The sequence below is a fragment of the Pleurodeles waltl genome, chromosome 4_2 (assembly GCF_031143425.1).
Source record: "Pleurodeles waltl isolate 20211129_DDA chromosome 4_2, aPleWal1.hap1.20221129, whole genome shotgun sequence".
Classification (NCBI taxonomy): Eukaryota; Metazoa; Chordata; class Amphibia; order Caudata; family Salamandridae; genus Pleurodeles; species Pleurodeles waltl.
This window is the reverse complement of record NC_090443.1, coordinates 544,082,123-544,108,396: the sequence shown is the minus strand read 5'-3', so window position 1 is coordinate 544,108,396 and position 26,274 is coordinate 544,082,123. Positions and strand designations below refer to the sequence as shown.

The 26,274-nt window shown below is 46.3% G+C and overlaps 1 protein-coding gene across 1 annotated transcript in view; it reads left to right on the top strand.

Moving 5' to 3' along the window:
• The window catches only part of CACNA1E (calcium voltage-gated channel subunit alpha1 E), a 1,379,194-nt gene that overhangs the window by 1,066,772 nt on the left and 286,148 nt on the right, over positions 1–26,274 (top strand). The window contains exon 34 of the mRNA XM_069233198.1: positions 10,946–11,071. Coding sequence (XP_069089299.1) covers positions 10,946–11,071 — 126 coding nt within the window. The remainder of the gene's footprint in view (positions 1–10,945; positions 11,072–26,274) is intronic.

Below are 26,274 nucleotides of genomic sequence, written 5' to 3'. Positions count from 1 at the left end.
TCTGTGAGGCCAAGATAAGAAAAGCAGTGCAGAAGAGGACCTTCTCCAAATGGACTGTACTCTGCACAAAGATCTCCTATAGACTTTTTAAAAAACAGCCAGAGAAGGCTGTGAGTGCACGCAACCAGAGTGAAGGCTGCTTCCACTACTCTAGAGCTGTGTGTGCCAGTCTTGGACATCTGCCGGGCTGCGACATAGGTGTCCCTGCATACATTCACAAAGCACTACTGCCTGGATAGCAACGTCCAGCGGGATTGGCACATCGCTTGATCAGTCCTGCAGAATTTCCTGGTCTGAACCATTCCACAGGCACACCACCCGAGGAAATAATACTTTGGTATCTATTCAGAAGGTGAAGAATCTGAAGCTAGACGTTTTCTTAAGAAGAACAAGTTATTTACCTTCAGTAAGGCCTTTTCTGGTACAGACATTAACTACCTGCAGATTGCTCACTGACCCACCCTCATCCACTTTCTGTGAATTGGACTCATATAGTCCATTAAAAAGTTTCCAACTTAAAAGTCAGCACACTGCCATATTCTGATTTCAGTGTCTCCTCATTCAGTGATGGAGATCAGAAAGAAACTGATCTCAGCACGTAGAGGTAGCACACACAGAGGGGCACCGACATCATGTCTGGATGGACCCAACTTGAAGCCACACAGCACCACCTGTGAGGGAATTTCTCACCAAGTTTCTCAATCCAGACTGGCACCTAGGTGAAGTTCACATGGTGAGGAATCTGGGGTTAGATGGAGTCTCTATTAAAAAAGTATTAGCAAAGGTAAGTGTCTTGTTCATCAGTGCATGAGTACCCATATTACCTGTTACAGCAGTGGTGGCACTGAAAATCAAGAACAACACTTCTTAGTCCTTAGTAGTCCACATGATCTACATGACAAGGGGTTGAAGAGGTGCTTTCCCCTTGTGTGGATAAGCAGAAAAATGATAAAATGTGATTATCCTTGTCCATCTGACACCAGATTGTCAGCAAAATACCACTAGAAAAAGATAAGAGATGAGCAATAGGACACTTCTTCAGAACCTATTCAGTTTTTTTAAACCTTTATTCTACACATATAAATTCACCTGCTTTTGGAAGAACAACGAGAACAAACTGAGGCATTCAGACATAATGGCTATTTTTGACTCACAGTCAAAGCCAAGAACACATGAAGTGCCCTCTGACGTCACTACTGTTGTACTGACTCAAGTGATACCTATCTGGTAACCTAACAGCTTTAGCTCATGATTGAGTCCTTTGATAACAGTGGTTTTCACACTTTTGGCAGGTACTTCAGAGGTGGTGCTCTCTGGGTACCGCCATACACTCATTCATAAAAGTATCAGCAGGATATGTTCCAGTACACTTTGGGTTAATGCTAATGAATCAGTCTTTAGCCACCTCACCTACATCATCAACCAACTTAGTTATCAAACCGTTTACAAAGAGAGCCACCAGCTATGTCTTAGAACATACGATACCAGTGAAGAAAGCAACCAGTTAGGATCTATGGCCTTTATGTTATCCTTGGACAACAAATCGAAATAAATGAGATAAAAGACATTCACTGAGTTGGATTAGACTACATGGCAAATTTATTTCATCTTGAAATTTTCCAGCAAAAGAATTGAAAGGAAAGAGTTGGATCGAACCTGTTCCATCAAGTTGGTTTTTTTTCATCAAATTTAAATGCAACTAATTATGACAGACAGAATGTCATGTGTTGCTTCTGGAGAGAGCAGATGTGGGTTTGTATTTGGGTCTTCAAAATAAGTGGTGGCGCCACTTTTCCTGAAGGAGAGCTTCTTAATTCATCTGTTCTTCCGTCTGACAGCAATGCCTGTAATCCTCATTGTGGCCCTTACTTTTTGGGTATCCTTGTCACCAAGAGGATTGAAAACCACTACTGTAACTGTTAAATATTGAGTTTTTCCATGTCATACACAGACTTTCAGTATTCCAGAGTGTATCAACACCCTTGCCAGTTATTTTTTTTCCACCTGTTTCTGTTATGTCCAGTCCATTCCTGCCACAGCCTAGTCCTGAGGGTTTTGGATCTTTTTCTAGCAGTTTTTTATTGAAGTTTTTGCTTCCATCTTCCTCCCAAAGATAGCTTCTGCTGCAGTGCTCTAGTTTCCCAGTTTTAAGCCACACATCTTTGTGCCATCACCTCTTTGCAGTTGGGCTGCCACACAATATTTTAGTTTCTTTTCTGGAAGCACCTATCCAATGCATGTTAGGTAACATGCTGCCTTTCTTATGAGTTCCCTTTGAAAATGTCTGGCATGGATGAATAGCAAGAAGGAACGAATCTCAAAAGAATCATTAGGTTTTCTTACCAGGAAAAACTGTGAACAGGTAATTATATGGTCTTGGCTTCCAAGTTTGTTAAGGATCGCTATCTATGCTGGTGATGTAGCAAGGTGTCACTCTCACAATACCTCCTCTAATGTGGAAGACCAACTAATGTCCAATTACTTAATTATGGTCAACATGTTTCGGCCCTCGAATTGCCCCATTAGGAGATGCATATGAGCTTTCATCAGAACCTCAAATCTAATCTCTTTATTAAAAAGAGCTCAATGGGTTGAAAAAACTACTGTTGCTAACCTCAAAAGGGAAAGCTCTTCTAGTGAAAGTAACAACACAAGCTCACAACTTATCAACAAAATTACACTTTATGAATAGTACGCATAGGTGAATACGAGGGTTGGACCTGGCTTTTTTTGACAGGGTCATCCCCAAACTTTTTGCCTCCTTCCTCCTATTTTTTCTGACCTGTTGTTGTTGGCTTTTGAACTCTGGGCACTTTATCACTGCTAACCAGTGCTAAAGTGCATATGCTCTCTGTGTAAATTGTACTATTGATTGGTTTATCCATGATTGGCTATTTAATTTACTTGTAAGTCCCTAGTAGAGAGCATTATATGTGCTTAGGGCCTGTAGATTAAATGCTACTAGTGGGCCTGCAGCACTGGTTGTGCCATCCACTTCAGTAGCCCCTTAACCTTGTCTCAGGCCTGCCATTGCAAGGCCTGTGTGTGCAGTTTCACTGCCACTTCAACTTGGCATTTAAAAGTACTTGCCAAGCCTAGAACTCCCCTTTTTCTACATATAAGTCACCCCTAATGTGTGCCCTAGGTAACCCCTAGAGCAGGGTGCTGTGTGGGTAAAAGGCAGGACATGTACCTGTGTAGTTTATATGTCCTGGTAGTGTAAAACTCCTAAATTTGTTTTTACACTACTGTGAGTCCTGCTCCCTTCATATGCTAACATTGGGGCTGCCCACATGCATTGTTGAAGTGGCAGCTGCTGATCTGAAAGGAGCAGGAAGGTCATATTTAGTATGGCCAGAATGGTAATACAAAATCCTGCTGACTGGTGAAGTCGGATTTAATATTACTATTCTAGAAATGCCACTTATAGAAAGTGAGCATTTCTTTGCACTTAAATCTTTCTGTGCCTTTCAATCCACGTCTGGCTAGGTTTAGTTGACAGCTCCTTGTGCATTCACTCAGACACAACCCAAACACAGGGTACTCAGCCTCACTTGCATACATCTGCATTTTGAATGGGTCTTCCTTGGCTGGGAGGGTGGAGGGCCTGCCCTCACACAAAGGGCTGCCACACCCCCTTCTGGGACCCTGGCAGACAGGATTGAACTGAAAGGGGACCTGGTGCATTTCTTAGCCACTCTTTGAAGTCACCCCCACTTCAAAGGCACAATTTAGTATAAAACAGGGCCTCTGCCCTACCTCATCAAACACTTGCTGGAGAAGAAACCTGAACAAGAACCTGCATCCTGCCAAGAAGAACTGCATGGCTGCCTAAAGGACTCACCTGACTGCTTTCTTCAAAGGACTGCTGCCTTGCTGTTGCCCTGCTGCCTTGCTAAACTCTTGTCTGGCTGTAAAAGTGCTCTCCAAGGGCTTGGATAGAGCTTGCCTCCTGTTCCCTGAAGTCTCAGGACCAAAAAGACTTCTCTTTTTCATTTGGACTCTTCGTGCGCCGAAAATTTTGCCGCACAGCTTGCTCCGCGGCGAGAAAATCACCGCACACTAACGCTGATCGACGCAACACCTTCGGGGCGACCGGAACTTCGACGCACGGCCTTGCAAGGACAACGCCACCCGACTTCCAGAGGGGAAATCGACGCGACGCCTGCCGTGAGAACGAGAATTCCACGCACAGCCTCCCGGAATGACGCGCAGTCGGAAAACAAGCCAAAGAATCCACGCACAGACCCCGGGACATCTGGTAATCCCGCGACCCACAGAAAGAGACTGTCCGTGCGCCGGAAAACAACACACGACTTCCCCGCGTGAAAAATAACGACGCAAGTACGTGTGTGCAGGGAAGAAATCGACACACACACCATTTTTCCACGTATCTCTTCTTCTGCGCCCCTTTGCGGAGATTTTCCACTTTAAACCAGGTACTTTGTGCTTGAAAGAGACTTTGTTTGCTTTTTAAAGACTTAAGACACTTCATATCACTTTTCAGTGATATCTCTACAATTTCACATTGCATCTTTATTCGTTTTGACCTACAGTTATCCTGATAAATATTATATATTTTTTCTAAACACTGTGTTGTGTATTTTTGTGGTGCTATATTGTGTTATTGTAGGATTTATTGCACAAATACTTTACACATTGTCTTCTAAGTTAAGCCTGACTGCTCGTGCCAAGCTACCAGAGGGTGGGCACAGGATAATTTTGGATTGTGTGTGACTTACCCTGACTAGAGTGAGGGTTCTTGCTTGGACAGAGGGTAACCTGACTGCCAACCAAAAAACCCATTTCTAACAACGAGGATCAAGTATTAGGCAATATAAGTCATTCAAATGAGGAAATTTGAGGACTGAACCATGTTGACTGGAATTAAGTGTTGAGCTATTTCCTTTTGTTTTAACAATAACTACATAGCTATAGGAATAAAGTAATTTGAGTCAACTCTTACGTTTTGTAACAGCTTTAATTCTCTGTATATGTACCAGAGGGTGACTACCCTTCATAACCTTTCCCAACCATTTATTCATCATAAGACTCCAGCTGTCGAATCACCCAGGAGCTCCACTGCTCAGCAGGGTTGTAGTCTACGCCGACTGACATGAGGGGGTGCCCAATGGTGAATTATCTCACCACGCTGGTGGGTGAGGGCTGCCATTCTTAAAAGGATAATAGCTTCTGATTGATGTCCGATTGGATGATAACCCAATATTTCCCACCCTCTCCAGTCCAACTTTTGGTGTATTTCCACACAATGTGTTCCCAAACTGGTTTTTAAAGGAGCACTTGTTCCTTTAAGGGTAACAGGGTACTTAAATAAAAAAAATCCATTTGGGACTGCAAACACACGGATGGTGGTGTGCTGTTCAGGCCACGGCCCCTGTGTTTGTAACCAATCATAGGGAGTCGCAAATGGCAACCTGCTCAATTTATATTTATGAAGCAGATGTCCGGGCAGCCTTATCTGCATATCAAAAACATGCCTCTAATCAGTTATGAAGGAACAGACTCTAATATTAAAGTTCCTGCTGATGATACTGAAATTTACATCACACATCTTAAAAATATGGTACCTGATTTCTTGGGATTGAAGCAGAATGAAATGCTGGGATCAACTTAATGCACTTCAAATACAGATCAGGTTGGTGGAAGACTTAAAATGGTAAACCCCTCTTATATTTTAAAATCTGAATTACTTTGGAATTCAGTTAGTTACCAGGGTGGAAAGGACTGTCCATCCAAAGCTAGAAGCCAAACTGAAGGAGTGCATCTAGCTTTAGATGGGCGATATTTACCATATACATTAATTATGCTGAGTGATGGTGGATGTTTGAAATGGGGACTCTAGTTGGCTGCGGTATACACCCTTGTCCAAGTTGGGACCACAAATCTAGTCAGGGTAAGTCGCAACACAGTCTAAATTATTCCGTGCCCACCCTCTGATAGCTTAGCACTGAACAGTCAGGCTTAACGTAGAAGGCAATGTCTAAAGTATTTGTGCAATAAATCAGACAGTAACACAATGAAAACACCACAAAAATAACCACACAGGTTTAGGAAAATAGAAAATATTTATCTGAATAAACTAAGGTCAAAACTACGAAGATCCAATAAGCACAAGTTGAAATATGACTTTCAAAAGGTTTAAAAGAATCTCAATCCTTAGAAATAAACAGTTGTTTCCTTGTTACACACAGTACCTGGGATGCTTTAAAAACAACCATGCACAGAGACCGCAGAGGAAGAGACGTCTGGGAAAATAAGGTGTTGCGTCGGATTTTCCGATGGGGCACAGACGATGCGTCGTTTCTTTCCATGTTGCAAGGGGTTTGCATTGTTTTTATGTGTGCAGTCTTGGTTCCTCACTGCGATGCGGGTATATTTTGCCTCCCAGAGACGATGCGTTGAAAATCCTTGACATGATAGAAGAAGGAGCAGGCACTGCGTCAGTCCAGCAGGCGATGCATCTAATTTTCCATCACAAGGCAGGTGCAGGCCGCTGGCCTTAGAAATGTCAGTGTCAGGCCTCCACCATTCCAGCCCAGGAATACCCATTGAGTATGCAGATGATTGCAAGTATGACTTGGCATCCTGTGTTTGTGGTTGTTTGGGTGGGATCCACAAGGGAGCTGTCAACCAGACAGACCAGACATTGATTGGAGACTGGCTGTAAGACACAGATGATTATAAGTGCAGATAAAAGCTCACTTTCTAAAAGTGGCATTTCTAAAATAGTAATATAAAATCCAACCTCACCAGTAAGCAGGATTTTCTATTACCATTGTGACCATACTAAATATGACCTGGTTACCCCTTTCAGATCAGAATATACCATTAGAGAAGTATATGAGGGAAGTCCTAATGCTGGTCTATGAAAAGAGCAGGCCTCAAAGTAGTGGGGAATGAATTTAGGACTTTTTGCACTACCAGGACATATAAAACACATATGTACATGTCCTGCCTTTTACCTACACAACACCCTACCCCATGGGTTACCTAAGGTAAACTTTAGGGGTGACTTATACGTAGACAAAGGGGAGTTTAAGGCTTGGAAAATACTTTTAAATGCCAAGTCGAAGTCGCAGTGAAACTGCACACACAGGCCTTTCACTAGCAGGCCTGAGACATGGTTAAGGGGCTACTTATGTGCGTGGCCCAATCAGTGCTGCAGGCCAACTACTAGCATTCAATTTACAGGCTCTGCGCATATGTAGTGCACCTTACTAGGGACTTATAAGTAAATCAAACATGCCAATTGGGGATGAACCAATGTTACCATGTATAAGGGATAGAGCATATGCACCTTAGCACTGGTTAGCAGTGGTACAGTGTGCAGAGTCCTTAAACCACCAAAACAGTGTCAAAAAAGTGGAGGGAGGCAGGCAAAAAGTGGGTGATGTAAAAAAAGGGGGAGTTTTAAGGCTTGGCAAGTACTTTTAAGTGGTAAATCGAAGTGGCAGTGAAATTGCACACACAGGCCTTGCAATGGCAAGCCTGGGACATGGCTAAGGGGCTACTTACGTGGGTGGCACAACCAGTACTGCAGGCCCACTAGTAACATTCAATCTAAAGGCCCTGGGCACATGTAGTGCACTTTACTAGGGCTTTACAAGTAGATCAAATATGCCTATTGGGTGTGACCCAACGTTACCATGTTTTAGGGAGAGGGCAGATGCACTTTAGCACTGTTTAGCAGTGGTAAAGTGTGCAGAGTTCTAAATCCAGCAAAAACAGTGTCTGAAAAGTGGAGGGAGGCAGGCAAAAAAGTTGGAGGATGACCACCCTAAGGCTGTCAGGTCTAACAATCTCTTTTCGAAGGTTTAAAAGAATCTCAATCCTTATAAATAAACAGTTAATTCTTTGTTACACACAGTACCTGGGATGTATTAAAAATAACAATGCACGGAGACCGCAGAGGAAGAGATGCGTGGAAAAAAGGTGTTGCATCGAATTTTCCGACGCAGCACAGACAATGCGTTGTTGCTTTCCACTCTGCAAGGGGTTTGCGTCCTTTTTCAGCGTGCAGTCTTGGTTCCTCACTGCGATGCAGGGATATTTTGACTCAGGGATGATGCATTGAAAATCCTTGATGCGATGGAAGAAGGAGCAGGTGCTGCGTTGATCCGGTAGGCGATGCATCGAATTTCCCGTTGCAAGGCAGGCACTGCATTGAATTTCGGGTCAGGAAGTCACTGTTACATCGTTCCGGTCAGCTGTGTGGCGATTTTTCAACCACGATGCAGGCTTCGAGTCGATTTCTGCAGGCTTTGCGATGATTTTCGATGCAGAAGGATTTTCTTGAAGGGATAAAGTCTTTGTTCATCCTGAGACTTCGGAAACATCAGGCAAGCTCAATCCAAGCCTTTGGAGAGCACTTTTGGGGAAGGCAGAGTCCTTCCAGCAAAGTCAGAGGCCAGTAGGGCAGCATTGCAACAGCAGGGCAGCAGTCCTTCTCTGCAAAGCAGTCCAGAGGAATCCTTTGGGGCAGCCAGGCAGCTCCTCTGACAGGCATGTGTTGGTCCTGAACTGTCCGAGTAGGTAGGGTCAGAGACCTAGTTTATATACCCAAAAATGCCTTTGAAGTGGGGAGACTTCAAAGAGTGGTTTTGAATTGCACAAGTTCCCCTTTCAGCCCAGTCCTGTCTGCCAGGGTCCCAGTTGGGGGTTATCAGTTCTTTGTGTGAGGGCAGGCCACTGGCCTTTGAAATGTAAGTGTCAGACCCTCCCCCTTCCAGCCCAGGAAGACCCATTGAGTATGCAGATGATTGCAGATGTGACTAAGTGACCTGTGCTTGTGGTTGTCTGGGTGGAATGCACAAGGGAACTGCCAACCAGCACTTACCAGCCGTTGATTGGAGACAGGATGTAAGGCACAGATGTTTTTAAGTGCAGAGACATGCTCACTTTCTAAAAATGGCATTTCTAAAATAGTAATATTAAAGTGGAAAATTAATTTAGGAGGAGTTTTGCACTACCAGGACATATAAAACACATATGTACATGTCCTGCTTTTTACCTAAATAGCACCCTGCCCTATGGGTTACCTCGGGCCTACCTTAGGGGTGACTTATATGTACACAAAGGGGAGTTTAAGGCTTGGCAAGTACTTTTAAATGCCAAGTCAAAGTGGCAGTGAAACTGCACACACAGGTCTTGCAGTGGCAGGCCTGAGACATAGTTAAGCGGCTACTTATGCGGGTGGCACACTCAGTGCTGGATGCCCACTGATAGCATTTAATTTACAGGCCTTGTGAACATACAGTGCACTTTACTAGGGACTAATAAGTAAATCAAATATGCCAACTGGGGATGAACCAATGTTACCATGTTTAAAGGATAGAGCATATGCACTTTAGCACTGGGTAGCAGTGGTAAAGTGCCCAGAGTCCTAAAGCCTTCAAAAACAGTGTCAGAAAAGTGGAGGGAGGCAGGCAAAAAGTTGGAGGATGACCACCCTAAGGCTGTCAGGTCTAACAGTGGATGAGAAGTGGTTTAAAGCTCAGTTACTGCGCTGCCTGAGGTCAGCTCCTAGTGCAATTGGTAAGTGGCAATATGGTTTATCTAGGCCTGAACACCAGAATAAGGTGTGCACTTCAAACCAGCTAATATCTTGAAAGAGCAGTTCATGTTTCTGTTCGTGCTTTATGTTATAAGTGTTGTAGATCTTGCTTGTTTGGTAATTTCACTGAAGAGCTCCAACTAGAGTGAAACATTCACCAGGAATTCTTGTAAATCTATTTTGCAATGATAACCTAAAATGCACAAACTACAAGGAGCAGCATGCCAGAGGTGAAGAGAAGCTTGAACTGCATGTGTTTTACAACTTTTAAGCACTGACATTTCTTGATTTCAGATTTACATTCATTGACATTATGAGCGTCTCTCGAATTATCAGAGCTCTGATTTCCAACTTGTCCTCTTTTACCTTTAGAGCTTTCTGTTTGGTATGTTTGTGGTTGGTTCAAACTTCTTGTCAGCTCTAAACTTTAAACTGATGAATAACTGAATCATTTTACCTATCCCTAGCTGCTAAGGCAACACTGCAGACCTTACTGTCCTCTAGTCATGATTGCCGATGTAGACATCTACGGGCTCCAGCAGGCGAGAGTGTGCTGAAGGTACTGGCTACTCCAGTTGACGAGTCTGCACTAGAGGACATACTGTAGTCATTCATCGCAGACCCTCTATGATTTGGACCTCTCTTAAAAGTGTGTCCCCTGTTCCTGAGCCTCTGCTACACATAATGATTACTACTGTTTATTGCAGCCTGATGCCTCTTGTTCAGCTGTTGAGCCTGTGATGCTTGTAGAGTTGGGAGAACCAACAAATAAATATGGAGAGTCGAGCCATAGGTCTGACTTGCGATAGCAGCCAGAAAGCATGTGAAAAAGTTCGGGACACTTTGTGCTCGAGGTAGTGCTTCATTTAAACCAGTGGGTTCCGGCCCTCGCCACCGGAACTCAATTGTCGGCACCGGCGCACATGCCACATGATGGCGCTCTCTGTCTAATTTAAAGATAAGCACCACAAGAGTTGTTTATTAATTCAATATACAGTAATAATTTGTAATACCTGCCACCCAAGCCATTCTCATAGCTTTAGGGGCCCGGAATAGAATGACTTGTAACACTTGTAGGAGTGTGATGGTTAGGAGTTGTTTTGGTACTGTCATTGGCAGCGCTGGCTGGGGCAATGGGTGGTTCAAGCTGCAGTGGGCTCCTGACGAGGGCGCCTCTCACCTATATTTTTACAAATTGAGCAAGCACTGACTCTCAGTGGCTCGCCCACCTCTAGCTGCGTGCCGAGCTGCCTTTGCATCATGGCAAAGTAATTGTATCATCCTGCCACAAGCTACTGAGTCCGTGCTGCCAGCCACAACATTAACTAGTTGCCTGACACTGAGTACTGTGATCTTTTACCCTATCCCCAGCTGGTGAACACGAGCAGCTTCAACATGAGTTTTCTGAAGCTCTTCCGGGCCGCCCGCCTCATCAAGTTGCTGCGCCAAGGCTATACCATCCGGATCCTGCTGTGGACCTTTGTGCAGTCCTTCAAGGTAGGTGCGTTCTATTCTACTTATGTGCGCGAGGCCTGGGGGAGGCCAGGATGGAGTATGCCTCAGGCGAGTTCATGAAGAAGTTCCTTTTACGAGAAGGATCTGTGCATTACACGTGTTGTGGCTTTGACACATAGTTGTCTTGATAGGGACGAAGCAGTGATGTAATTAAAAAAAAATGGGGGTCAACTTGTGGCAACAAACAGGGGATTGAGTCACGAGAGCAAGGACATGCAAATCAGTCTGACAGTCAACGTATGCATTTTTTACTGTGGCTAAAAAAATCGGCAGCAAAGAGAAATGTGACAGTTCATCTGTTCTGGCTTAATTGTTTGCAAAGGCTGTATTTATATAATGGGGTGAAGGTACCTATTGCAGAGAGATTTCTGTGCCTAGTAAATCTTTAGGAATAATAATGCCAAAATAACTATGGTGGTTAATGCACTTGCTAAGAGTTCTGTTTTTTATCTAGTCAAAGTTTTGACTCATAAAGTAGCATAGAATGTTAATGTGTCTCATGCAAAGCACATTGTTAACATGCAGATGCCAGATTTTTATTCTATCTAGATAGGTAGGTGGTTTCTGTGTACGTAATGTAAAGAACTGGCACACCCTACATTGGGATGAGTAGCACTATAAAAGAATTAAATAAATTAGTAAGTGCCATTCAAATCATAATTTGTGTAATTACTCAAACACAGAGACACATCTGGCATTCTTCCGTTGCAAGCACATCTCTGACATAAGGGTACTGAACACCGTTAAAAACCTGCTTCCAGGTCCCAGAGAAGTGATAAAAAGATGTGTGTCTTTGCTCCCATTCCATCGCAGTGGTGTCAGACAGCTGCCAGCCTGGTTTATACTCGAACTAAAGAAGGCATGATGGCCCTTTAAAATTGGCCTTTGTTTTAGGCCAGCTGGAGTGAAAGTAGGAAAGCCGCCTAACTGTGTGCACATTGCTGCTCCGAATAGAAAGCAGTTAGCATGTAGGCGCTGCTGAATTGTGTCCCAGTGTTGGCAAATTACAGTGGGACAAATTCAGCATGTTTCACTAGGGCAAGACGAATCCTGAATCAGGCTCAATAGTAGCTGCTAGATTGGGGATCTGCTGGTTCACCCTTCATTCCAGCACAAAGGAGAAGTATTTAACCCTTTCCATGCTTCAATCAAATCTTAGCACTGGAAGTTACTCTGCGAACGAGAGACTTCTGTCCTCTCCTTATGCCGTGGTACAATCCTAACTCAGTGGCCCCTGAGAAGTCCCTATTCTGGATTGTGCTAGATTGTCTGTTGTTGGTTTAGCGTGTCCAGGGAACATCCCTGCATATCTCACACTCACTCCTTTAAGAGAAGTTTCTTTCCCACGACGTTCTGAAGTCTATTGCACGTCTTTGGCACCCCTGAGTTTAAGGTTTTGTGTCCCACAAACAACTGCTTTGTGATGATTTATTAAGACTGATTGTCTTTTACGGTGTTTATTAATTCCTTTGCACTCCCTTAAGCATTATTTATGTGAAATTCTGCAACTTTAAGAATGGTACTGGAGGCACACACTCTAGCAACAGAAAAGATGCAAGATGGTGGCAATGCCTCACCCACGCATTGTTACAATCTCTCACATTTCTATTTTCCCATCCATACCCTAGTACCATTTTGTAAAACAGCGTTACTAACTCCACCCGAGAACTCTTCAGAGATCATGAGTGTTGGACTTTTTTGCTTATGCAGGGTCACCCCCAATCTTTTTGCCTCCTGCCTCCTATTTATTCTGACCTGTTGCTGTTGGTTTTTGAACTCTGAGCACTTTACCACTGCTAACCAGTGCTAAAGTGCATATGCTCTCTGTGTAAATTGTATGTAATTGGTTTATCCATGATTGGCATATTTGATTTACTAGTAAGTCCCTAGTAAAGTGCACTAGAGGTGCCAGGGCCTGTAAATCAAATGCTACTAGTGGGCCTGCAGCACTGGTTGTGCCACCCACATAAGTAGCTCTGTAATCATGTCTCAGACCTGCCACTGCAGTGTCTGTGTGTGCAGTTTTAACAGTAAATTCGACTTGGCAAGTGTACTCACTCGCCAGGCCTAAACCTTCCCTTTTCTTACATGTAAGGTACCCCTAAGGTAGGCCCTAGGTAGCCCCAACGGCAGGGTGCAGTGTATGGTTAAGGTAGGGCATATAGTAATGTGTTTTATATGTCCTGACAGTGAAATATTGCTAAATTAGTTTTTCACTGTTGCAAGACCTGTCCCTCTCATAGGGTAACATGGGGGCTACCTTTAAATCTGATTAAAGTGTAGATTCCCTTTGGGAGTGGATGGACATGTGGAGTTTGAGGTCTCTGAGCTCACAATTTAAAAATACATATTTTAGTAAAGTTGATTTTAAGATTGTGTGTTTGAAAATGACACTTTTAGAAAGTGAGCATTTTCTTGCTTATACCATTTCTGTGACTCTGCCTGTTTGTGGATTCCCTGTCTGGGTCAGTTTGACAGTTGGGCTGGTTGCACCTCACACTAGACAGTGACACAAAAGGAGCTGGGGTGTAGTCTGCATTTCATGATTAGCCATCTGTGCTAGAAGGGAGGGGAGGAGTGGTCACTTACACCTGAAAGGGCTGTGTCTGTCCTCACACAGTGCCGTCTCCGACCCCCTGGTGAGTGTCTGGGGCCTGGCCTGGGCAAGGCAGGATTTCACATTCAAAAGAGACTTTACTTTGAAGTAGGCCTACTTCAAAGGAGAAATTGGGTATAAGAAGGGCACCCAAAACCACAGACTTTAGATCACTTCTGGACATCAAGAGGAAGCTCTGCCTGGAGAAGAGCTGAAGAGCTCAGGAGAAGTGCTGCCCTGCCTGTGACTGTGCTTTGTGGAGGTATCCTGCAGTTGCTGCTTCTGCCAGAGTCAGAGGGCAAAGACTGGAGTTTGTGTGCCTTCCATCTTGTGAAGAAATCTCCAAGGGCTTGATTTAGAGCTTGCCTCCTGTTGTTTGAAGTCTCAGGGACAGCAAAGACTTCTCTCTGCCAGCACCTGGAGTCTCTGGAGAGACTCCTGCTCTGTCAAGTGGTGCCCTATCCAGACCCTGGGCCCTTGGAAGGAAAGCTGGTGGAAATCCAAGGAAATCGACTTCGGACGACTTCGGACCGCCACCGCTGCTGAATCCGGTGACGTGCCTGCAACCGCCTCCGTGACCTTTGTTGGAACGCAACGACCTTCGCAGGCCCGACACTGCTGCAGCCCCACGGAAGTCCGCGACTCCCTGTAAGTCGCTGCACCAAGTCGTGACCAATGCCGCTTGAAGTGCGCGGATTCAACGTTTCGCACAGACGCCGTGATCCCCGACTTCGCGCATCGACTTGTTTTCACTCTTCACCAAAGGTACTGTACTTGGGGGTCTACGCAACTCTGTGTCCGGCGCCGCTGGTGTCGGCTTGTTGGGAACAACTCCGTCACGACGCCGTGTTAACACCTCATCGAAGCATTTTGTGTTTCTAAGTGCTATTTTGAGTTTAATCTTTAAAAATTCATAACTTGACTTGTGTATGTCGGATTTCTGTCGTCTTGGTCTTGTTTTGTTTAGATACATATTTCCTATTTTTCTAAACTGGCGTTGTGTCATTTTGTAGTGTTTTCATTAAGTTACTGTGTGTGTTGGTACAAATTCTTTACACCTACCACTCTGAAGTTAAACCTACTTCTCTGCCAAGCTACCAAGGGGGTAAGCAGGGCCTAGCTGGGGGTGATTCCCTTTTACCCTGACTAGAGTGAGGGTTCATGCTTGAACAGGTGGTAACCTGACTGTCAACCAAACACCCCATTTCCAACATTGGTGGTCAGCGGTTGGGATTTGGACTTGTATTTGTACTTGACATACAGTGATTAAGTGTACACTACTGTTTTGAGTTCAGACCACTATGTGACCACATACTACTTGTCTTGTGATTCTGCTTTTCGTTCTCTGATGTCCTCCTGGAAATATTGCTAATATTTCTGGACTTCGTTTTTTGTTTGTGAAGCCTTTGCAGAATGGAAGTCAATTTCCGGCACCTATTTATGTATAAAAAGTGGCAGCTTAAAGCATTCTGCATGGAAAGGCGACTGGCTGTGAACAAGAAATCCAGAAGGGAGGATCTTGAGTCAGCCCTGTTTCAGTATGAGTTGAAACATTGTCAGGCAACACCACCAAATGAGTCTGAGGTGGAGAAATACTCTGAGGAGGAGGACTACTCTGAGGTGGAGGGCAGTGGCCCTGAGGAGGGAACAGAAAGGGATGATTGGCTACTAGCTTGAATCTGGAGTCTGGAAGAGCTAGAAGCAGAGCTTGAGAGGGCTGAGGAGAAGAGAGCCTTAGCCCTGGAAAAAGAAAGGATGGCAGCGCAAGAGCTGAGCTGTGAAGAGCTGAAACTGGAAGCCATGAGGGATGAGTCCAGTTCAGATGGTGGAAGCACAAATCTTATATCCAGTGCTGCTGAAGAAGTGCACATGCCCAGAGATGTGGTGCCCTACTTGAAGGAGGGAGTTAACACACACCAGGAGGTTCAGGAGTATGCAGTAGTTCCAGTGATGCGCATGGTCCCTGAGGTGGATTGGGGAACTGGCAATGGGAGTCATATTCCTACTAGTGGGAGGGACACTCTACTGACTCTAGGTGAGAGTGACATGGAGAGGGGTTCCCCCAGGTAGAAGTCCTGGTTATGGAGTGTGAAGACATCCCAGAAGAGTGTGGGTTGAGTGTCAGGGACAATCAGGTACTGTCTCACCAGTCTCAGGAGGGTGATGGGTGCTTTCTCAAAGCAGAGTCACTGGATGATTGGGTGAAGGGTACTTTGGTTAATTCATGTGAGGGGCAGAGGGATGTAATTGCTGGAGAGCATATGTCTAGTCCTTATTTTCCAGAGCTACGCCAACACCAGGTGGAGTGTGAGTTCTCTGACCCCAGGGAACTTACACTGGAAGCAGACGTCTGAGTGAGTACCAGAGAGTCTGAAGAGGCATTTGGGGGTGCTCCTGAGAGGAGTGGTCTAGGTATTTCCCAACCAGGTGAGGTAGGGAAGGATTGTAGTGTCCCAGGTAGGTCCCAGTGTAGTGGGATGGGTGAGGGACCCCATGTCCAGACTCAGAGGAGAGGGAATGGGGCTGGGCTGAGGTCCAAGGTGCCCGAGATCCGGTCCCAGGTCGTGGAGGGTTCCATGAGGGAACACCAGGAGGGGAGCCTAGCCAGTACTGTAGGGCCATCTGTTGAGGGAGACCCCACCGTGTCAGGAGAACTTGGAGGGGCGGCTGTAGCCAGCGTCTCATCAGTTCTGGTGTCTGGCAGTACCACTCCTAGTGAGGGGGTGCAGAAGTCCAGACATAGGGTTGAGAGGGTGTTGCAGACCCCAGTGGAGAACCTGGAGGGTCAGGGGTCAGCTCTGAGAGCAGAGCCCCCCAGGAATGACCTTGGTGAGAGCATTTCTGGGTTGGGGGGAATCCAGACTCTGTCAGATGGGCAGAGGTAGGAGACCTGCGCCAGCCAGACTCTTGTGTGGCCCTTGGGGATGGTGTGTCCATTGAGGGGGTAAGTGTGCCCCCTGGAAGTCCTGGTGTGCCAGGCAATAGATCAGCCGCAGGGTGGTGACTCTGAGTTGAATGATCAGGTTCAGGGGGTAAACTCTGACCTGATGGGGGGTAGGTGTGCTCCCAAGGAAGTCCTGGTGTGCCAGGCAGTGGTTCAACCACAGGGTGGTGACTCTGGGTTGGACGACCAGGTTCAGAGTGTAAACTCTGACCTGGTGGGGGGTAGGTATGTCCCCAATGAAGTCCTGGGTTGTCAGGCAGTGGTCCAGTCTGAGGGTACAGACCAGGGACTGGAGAATCAGGTGCAGGGGGTAAACCCTGACCTGAAAGGGGGGCGGTTTGCCCAATCACCCCCCCTGGTGTGAGTTTAAGGGGTACTCTCCCTGAGGGGGGGTGCAGAACCCTGAGAGTAGGGGAAAGGGAAAGAGAGACTCACCCCTGACCCCAGTGCAATGTAAGGGTACAGACCCTGGATTGGAAGGCCAGGTTCAGGGTGTCCCCCCTGACCTGCAGGAAGGGGGTACTGCTAACAGTGTCCCTACCATGTTGTCTTCTGGGGAGCCACTCCTAGTTGGGGGAGTGCAAGACCCCAGAAGAGAGGGCAGGGGGAGGGAAGCCTCATCCCCGGCCCTAGTCCAACCTGAAGGTACAGACCCCTGGTTGGAGGACCAGTTGCAGGTTAACAGCCCTGCACTGGTGGAAGACTTGTGCAGGACTGCTTCTACAAGCACCCTGACAATTTTTTTCTCTGGGGGTGCCGCTCCTGGAGGGATGGTACAGAGCCCCAGAGGGGAGGACCAGGGTCAGGTTGTCATTCCTGACCTGGTGGAATGGAGAGTGGTCAAAAGGTGCCAGGCAGCTGGGGCTACCGCCCCCCACTCTCCACAGTCACAGTGGTTGGAGAGGCTTGGGGTCGGGCTCTCATCCCTGACAGTTGTCAGGGGTCACTGTGGCTTGCTGACCTGGTGGACAGAGTTGCCCCTGGGTGGGGACGAGAGTCACACCCCAGGGGTCGACTGAGCAACACCACTGTGTTGACCATGGACGTACTAGCTGCCCATTGGGATACATCTGTGAGCAAAGTAAAGTTAGGTGCTGCACAGATGGTGCCTGCAGATGTGGAGAAGGGTTCCCCATGGGTTAGCTTAGTGGGCCCTGAAAGTATGGATAAGAGGGATCCAACTGGAGTCAGGAAGGCGTAGAACTGGAACATGCCCCTACTGTTGTGGGCCTGGGTCCTTGTTCTATCGCCCCAATCAGGGAAGTACATCAAGGTATTGATTCTTCTCCCCTGGCTTTAGGCTGGTAGGGGGTTATGTTGGACTTTTTTGCTTATGCAGGGTCACCCCCAATCTTTTTGTCTCCTGCCTCCTATTTGTTCTGACCTGTTGCTGTTGGCTTTTGAACTCTGAGCACTTTACCACTGCTAACCAGTGCTAAAGTGCATATGCTCTCTGTGTAAATTGTATGTAATTGGTTTATCCATGATTGGCATATTTGATTTACTTGATTTGCCAGGGCCTGTAAATCAAATGCTACTATTGGGCCTGCAGGACTGGTTGTGCCACCCATATAAGTAGCTCTGTAATCATGTATCAGACCTGCCACTGCAGTGTCTGTGTGTGCAGTTTTAACTGTAAATTTGACTTGGCAAGTGTACCCACTTGCCAGGCCTAAATCTTCCCTTTTCTTACATGTAAGGCACCCCTAAGGTAGGCCCTAGGTAGCCCCAAGGGCAGGGTGCAGTGCATTGTTAAGGTAGGACATATTGGGGGTTATTCTAACTTTGGAGGAGTGTTAATCCGTCCCAAAAGTGACGGTAAAGTGACGGATATACCACCAGCCGTATTACGAGTTCCATAGGATATAATGGACTCGTAATACGGCTGGTGGTAAATCCGTCACTTTTCATTCACTTTTGGGACGGATTAACACCTCCTCCAAAGTTAGAATAACCCCCATAGTAATGTGTTTTATGTGTCCTGACAGTGAAATATTGCTAAATTCATTTTTCACTGTTGCAAGGCCTGTCCCTCTCATAGGTTAACATGGGGGCTACCTTTAAATCTGATTAAAGTGTAGCTTCCCTATGGGAGTGGATGGAAGTGGAGTTTGAGGTCTCAGAGCTCATAATTTAAAAATACATCTTTTAGTAAAGTTGATTTTAAGATTGTGTGTTTGAAAATGCCACGTTTAGAAAGTGAGCATTTTCTTGCTTATACCATTTCTGTGACTCTGCCTGTTTGTGGATTCCCTGTCTGGGTCAGTTTGACAGTTGGGCTGGTTGCACCTCACACTAGACAGTGACACAAAAGGAGCTGGGGTGTAGTCTGTATTTCCTGATGAGCCATCTGTGCTAGGAGGGAGGGGAGGAGTGGTTACTTACACCTACAAGGGCTGTGTCTGTCCTCACACAATGCTGTCTCCGACCCGCTAATGAGTGTCTGGGGCCTGGCCTGGGCAAGGCAGGATTTCACATTCAAAAGAGACTTTCCTTTGAAGTAGAACTACTTCAAAGGAGAAATTGGGTATAAGAAGGGCACCCAAAACCACGGACTTTAGATCACTTCTGGACATCAAAAGGAACCTCTGTCTGGAGAAGAGCTGAACAGCTGAGGAGAAGTGCTGCCCTGCCTGTGACTGTGCTTTGTGGAGCTATCCTGCAGTTGCTGCTTCTGCCAGAGTAAGAGGGCAAAGACTGGACTTTGTGTGCCTTCTATCTTGTGAAGAAATCTCCCAGGGCTTGATTTAGAGCTTGCCTCCTTTTGTTTGAAGTCTCAGTGACAGCAAAGATTTCTCTCTGCCAGCACCTGGAGTCTCTGGAGAGACTCCTGCTCTGACAAGTGGTGCCCTATCCAGTCCCTGGGCCCTTGGTAGGAAAGCTGGCGGAAATCAAGGAAATCAACTTCGGACGACTTTGGTGACGCCGCCTGCAACTGCCTCCATGACCTTCGCTGAAATGCAACGACCTTCGCAAGCCCAACGCCGCAGCAGCCCCACTGATGTCCTCGACTCAGTGGAAGTCGCCGCACCACGTCGTGACCGAAGCCGCTCAAAGTGAGCGGATTCAATGTTTCGCACAGGCGCCGCGATTCCCGACCTCGCGCATCGACTTGTTTTCACTCTTCACCAAAGGTACTGTACTTGGGGGTCTACGCAACTCCGTGTCCGGCGCCGCTGGTGTCGGCTTGTTGGGAACGACCCCGTCACAACGCCGTGTCAATACCTCATCGAAGCATTTTGTGTTTCTAAGCGCTATTTTTGAGTTTAATCTTTAAAAATTCATAACTTGACTTGTGTATGTCGGATGTCTGTCGTTTTGGTCTTGTTTTGTTTAGATAAATATTTCCTATTTTTCTAAAATGGTGTTGTGTCATTTTGTAGAGTTTTCATTAAATTACTGTGTGTGTGCTGGTGCAAATACTTTACACCTAGCACTCTGAAGTTAAGCCTACTGCTCTGCCAAGCTACCAAGGGGGTAAGCAGGGGTTAGCTGACGGTTATTCACCTTTACCCTGACTAGAGTGAGGGTCCTTGCATGAACAGGGGGTAACCTGACTGTCAACCAAAGACCCCATTTCTAACAATGAGGCATAATTAAGGGCCCCCAGAGCCATTCCAATGCCACATTAGCGTAATTTGTTTACGCTAATGTGGCGTTAGAAGGCTAAAAACACCACACCATATTTACAAAGTGGCACAATACATGCATTGCACCACTTTGTAACCCTTTGGCTACATTATGCCTGTGCCAGACATATTGAATGCAAAGGGGGGTTCCCCCGTTAGGGAGGCCAAAACAAAGGTGTAAGGAAATCTAAGAGATTTCCTTGTGCCATTTTTTCAGCACTTTTAATGCCTGCTCCAAGCAGGCGTTAAAAGGTGGTTTCCTTTGGTTACAATGAGCCTCTGGGTGCTTTTCAGGATTAGCATCAAAATTGTTGATGCTAATCCTGCAAAGAGCCAGACTACCGTCAAAAATGTTGATGCTAGTCCCCTACCTACCGCCATGGTGCACCATGTTTTAAATATGGCACACACATAGTGGCGTTAGGGGGGCACTAAGGGGCACAAGAAAAGTGGCCCTGCACTGTGTGCAGCGCCACTTTTCATAAATATGCCCCCATGTTTTTTGCTTTTAATATTTTAGCTTTCCCTGGATAATAGCCTTGGTTGTGACAATTTTCACGTCTTACTTTATGAGAGCGTACTCTGTGCTTATGGTTCAACTCTGTTTTTATTGGTGCTGGCCTATAGAAGAGCATTCAGCAAAGAACAGTAAGCGTCACAGCTCTTATGAATAGCGTCATAAAAACACAATACAACAACATTCCAAATATCCCAACTCTCCCCACCCACCTGCCTGTCCCACCCTCCCATCTCAGGGTACTCATTGTCTATGAACTTGTGATAAAACACCTAGTTAGCTTGTGTAGTGTCTGTTTTATTAACTCTTGCATCCAAAGTAGGAGAAGCCGTGTTGCAGTCTGTGTTTAAACATTGTGTGGTTTGTCAGTTACAGATGGATCCCCATAGGCATTGACTCCTGACACCATGCATGGGCTGTTTGAAAATGTCATTGTGTGTATTTGATCAGGGTCGGACTGGCATGTAGGGCAGCAGGCAGTGACGGATGGACTGGTCTGAAAAGTCAGTGTGTGGCTCGGTATTTTAGCAGTTTGTGTGCCTGTTTTACGGGATGGAGGGCCTATTTTAACTTGTGGTTTCCCTGATATTCCCTCAAGGACTGTATACAGAAATCACAAGTGCATGTGAGTGCCGATGCCTTACAAAATACCATTAGAGCTTCTCTTTACATGTTCAAAATTGGCCCGATTTGCAAATGTTGTCCCTTTTTTAGCTATCTGGTACACTATTGGGGGTCACTTTCATGTTAGAGCCCAGGTCTATTTTTTTGTCCTAATCCCACCCTGTCTCTGAGTGTGATCTATATGAGGATTAGTGAGTCAGTCTATTAATTTGTAAAAATCTGACTGCAGTGTTCCATGCTGAACATCTGTCTAAACTGCCATCCCATTGAGGAAATTGGAAATTGATTCTGTGGCTTTTAATACAGAACTTTGTGTGCTTATCCCGGCTATGCATGTGTGTGTGTCATACTTGGCACAACCACATCCCTTGGTCTAAGCATGCCCTTGCCTATTGCCTTTTTCTGTAGTAAGCAGTTATGTGATGGAGACTTCTAGCTGCAGGTTCCTTACCTTAGAACATTCCCCAAGTGTCAGACTGGATCTGGAAACTTTTGAGCAATCCCCTTGTGTGCTGGTAGGTGGCATTAGTCAGTTCCACGTGGTGTTGTTGGTGTCTGCCCTGGAAGTGATATGCGTGTGCCAATCTAAGTACCACTCCTGCACACAGTCCTCAGTTCTTGACTGTTCTTTCCTCTCCGCTCCATCAGTGTGGATGCAAACAAGCTCCTCTCACTCACTTTTTGACTGGATTCTTTCACCAATTTGTCAACGACTAGTATGCCTTTTTCCATTTTTTCGAGAATATCCACAAAGAAACCTTCTGGATTCAAGCCTTGTCGAGCATGTCATTGACAGATGACGGTGATGGACCCGTTCTTGGTGTGTCTATGGTGCCTGGGTTGATGGGACCAAAACTCTGTGTAATGTGCTGAGCGCAGGACCATAAACCCCAAGGACTTCTGTGAGAGAGCCATGAAGCTCTTGACCACTCGCCATGCACTTCATTGCTTCTCCAGGTCCCGTTCATGTGGGATGTCTTAAGATCTTTTCTGGAGTCACTCACAACGGTCCTCATTACACTCCTGGACTTCTTCAGGTAAGTCCCATAAGAAGAAGTCCAAGAAGTCGAAGCACTCTTCAAATTCTCTGCATCACTCCCATTCTTTAAGTGACGTGAGAGAACAATGCCACAAAACTGGGCCCCACTCTCAAGTTGTTCCTGTGCAGCCGGTGTCTGAAATTGAGGTCTGCTCTGTACTTCCCTGAGTTTTCTGGACCTGGAACGACTCCCACTCAACTCTGAACATTTTATGGGGCCATGAGCCTCATTTGTGGGAGGCTGAAGTCCTCTGGAGCACTCTTGGGACCCATGGGTTTGAAAGGGTCTTCAACTGGGCTTGCCAGCAGATTTGCCACAGCGCCAGTCAACCCCTGAGGATCGATTAGTTGATCCAGATCAACCTCTGCCTAGCTACCTCGTCCGGGGACTGTTCCAGTGGAGCCATTCTCAGTGCCACCAATACATATCAGCGGAGCCAAACTCATCATCATTCCCAACTCTGATTTGGGGATGGACTGGCATCACGCGATGTCAGTTCTGGCACTGGCTAGGCCCACACAGCCTGTATTGAAGATGCCGTCTTATTTACCTGAAGGGTCCACATAGGAACACAAATGGAGGGGATCTGAGGATCCCTTTAACTATACTGACCCCCTAGCAGAGTCCATGACCAATAACATCTGGTACAGGGACCTGACTGATGCCTGTGGTCTGGACACCTCACCAAACACTGGAATCCTCTCTTCTTCCACAGTGGATATGGAGGAAAGGGCTTCTTTTGTCCTGGTGGTCCGGAAGGTAGCTGAGGTCCTGGACCTAATGCTGCTCATGGTTAAGGCCAAGACTAGTTTCTTGAGATAGGGGATTCAGCCTGTGATATCTCATTCAGAACCTTTATTACCCTTTAACAAGCCGTCAGTGATGTCCTGCTCAATGCCTAGGCCAAGCCCTGCACAGGCAGTCCTGTTCACAGGACCATTGCTCACTTCCATAGCCCGCTCCTGGGGACCCAATCTTCCTCTCCCATCACTCTACCCCTGAGAGCCTGGTGGTGCACGCCTCAACCTCCCGGATCAATCCTTGTGCGTTACCTACAACACCCCTGTATAGTGCAACCTTTCGTAAGATACTTTTCTCTTCTGCCAGCCACCCACTGTGGTGTATGACCAACATGTGCTTTCTGAGTCGTTATTCTCATACTGTGTGGCTTACGGTTGCACAAGGGTTGTCTATGTTTCCAAATGAGTCCCGGACTATACATTTCCAAGCTATTGCTAGTGGATGAGATGCAGGGAAGTTCACAATGAGATGCAGGTTTTATACGACTGACTCACTGGGCAGAGCTATTGCTTCTTCGGTGGCGCTCCAACATCACACCTAGTTAAGGATTACTAGCATTGCGGGGATGTCCAAACATCCCTTATGGACATGCCTTTCAATGGGACTTGCTTCTTTGGTGACAATGGCGGGTTCTGCTTTGAAGAGATTCAAGGACATTAGGGCCACTGCTAGGTCACACAGGGGCTCTTGTGGCTCCACAATATGTTGCCTTCTGCCCCTTCTCTGGCTATAGTAGGTTCTATCAGAGGTGTCCGTTCCCCCTAGCCACCACCTCCTGCAGGTCCTTTTGTGGTCACAGGCACAGCTCCCACAAGCCTAGTGGGGCCCTACACTAGAGGCCTGCAAATCTGCTCCCACTGGCAGTCGCACAGATAAAGCCTTTTTAATATAACTTTAATCCAGCATGAGAATCCGGATGGTGGCTGAATCCAACACTGTTTGCCTTAGTGATGGGAGATAATTACAGACAAATCGGTGCTCCAGATTGTCCAATGGGGTTATAATCTCCCCCTCCAACATACCCCAATGCCATTCGCCCCTTCTCCCGATCGGCTGATGGAGGACCACCATGCGCTCTTGTTGCAGGAAGCACTGGCTCTTCTGGCCAAGGGAGCCATTGAGAGATTGCAAGTATCAGAAGTGGATCGTAATTGCTGTTCCCACTACTTTCTGATTCTGAGGAAGGATGGGGGCCTCTGTCCTGTCCTAGACCTGCACCCTCTCAATTACTTCTTGAAAAAGGAAAAGTTAAAGATACGTAATGCAGCTCAGATCTTATTTGTCCTCGACCCTGGAGAATGGATGGTAGCACTGGACTTGCAGGACAGCTATTTCCACATCCCCATCCAGCCTGCCGAGAGGCATTACCTGCAGTTCCGGGTGGGCCATGAGCATTATCAGTTTGCTGTGCTCCCTTTTGTCCTTACCAGAGCCCTTCAGGTGTTCACCAAGGTGATGGTGGTGGTCAGAGCACATCTGTGGAGGTCAGGGGTTTCAGTCCTCCCTACCTCAGTGGTTCCCAAACTTTTTCGACCCGCGGCTCCCCTGATCAATTGGCCATTGGCCGTGGCTCCCCATTACATTACATTTATGTGGCAGGCGGGAGGGGGGGCTACAGTGTGCACTGTAATTCTCATTCATCAGCCTTCTAGGCTAATGATGGCTAGCTAATGCAGCTTCAGTTCACAGTGAAGGAAAAGAGAATACATTAAAGTGCCAAATGCAATCCTGGCAGCTTGTTGTTTCTGTACACCATCAGACACTGAAAGAGGATATGTGTAAATTCCTGCCGCATACATTCTGTAATCAAAATTATATCAATTTGTTGCAGGGGTAAGCCTGAGAATCTATGATAATTTAAAGGCCCGGCTGACTGTTACTAACACAGGAATGTAGAAAAACATGTTAACACCAGCATGTTTCACTACTTCAATAGAGAGTAAAATATCAGCAGTATTCCAGCAAAGCTGTGAGAATGCAACAATGAAAACAAAACTGAGTCACCTTGAGTGTGTAGGGCAGGGGTACCATTCATCTGAAAAACTGCACTTTTTGTCTGGATGAGATGGCTTACAAAAGTGGAAACACGGATAAGTAGAACTAAAGCTGTTCTTCAGCAATAAAAAGGATGCAACTAGAGCTGCTGTTCCGAAGTCTGGAAATCTGGCTCATACTGGCATCTGGTGGCTATTACAGGAACTGCAGTTCATTGAAATGATCTGCAAAGATTCACTGCTGAACAATGTGTGCAGCATTGATAGTTTTGAAAGTGACCGTGGCGCCCTTGTCTGAGATTAGTGGCGCACTGGGGTGCCACGGCGCACAGTTTGGGAACCCCTGCCCTACCTTAACAGCTGTCTGTTGAAGGCAGGCTCACCCAAGGCAGTGTCTTCCACCTCAAGACTATGGTGACATCCTGCACTCACACCTGACTCCCTCTCAGATGCTCCCTTTCATCAAAGCTGTTCTAGTTACAGTGTAGTTTTGAGTTTATCCTCCAGACGTCCAGGATATTCAGGATATAATAATTAGACCCTCAGTGCCCCCATCACTTTTACAGAGGTTCTGGTGGCGAAATGCCCTGCTCCATATTTACGAAGTGGTGTTAATAGGCTCCTTTACATGCATCACTTTGCGTGAAAGAGGCGTGCAATGGTTGTTGCTGTGGGCGTTCCACTGCAACACCCATTGCACTTTGACGCTGCCCCAAATATACGAGAATTCGCAAACCTGAGGCAGCACCAAAATGAATGCCACCCCAGGGGTGGCGTTAGCATCGCACAATGAGGAAAAATACTTTTATTTCTCCTCGTCTTTGCTTTTTCTATGTGTGCTACATTCTGCAGCACAAATAGGAAGAGCAAACCACCATTAATGATTGATTATGTGCAGGATGGGACACCTTCCTGCACATAAACAATCATTCCCTGTAACGCAGGCACCCTTACACTGTGGCACTGTGTACGTTGGTGCTGGGAAGCTAATTTTAGCACCAGCACTAGGAAAAACACAGGGGTGCCCCATATTTAAACAT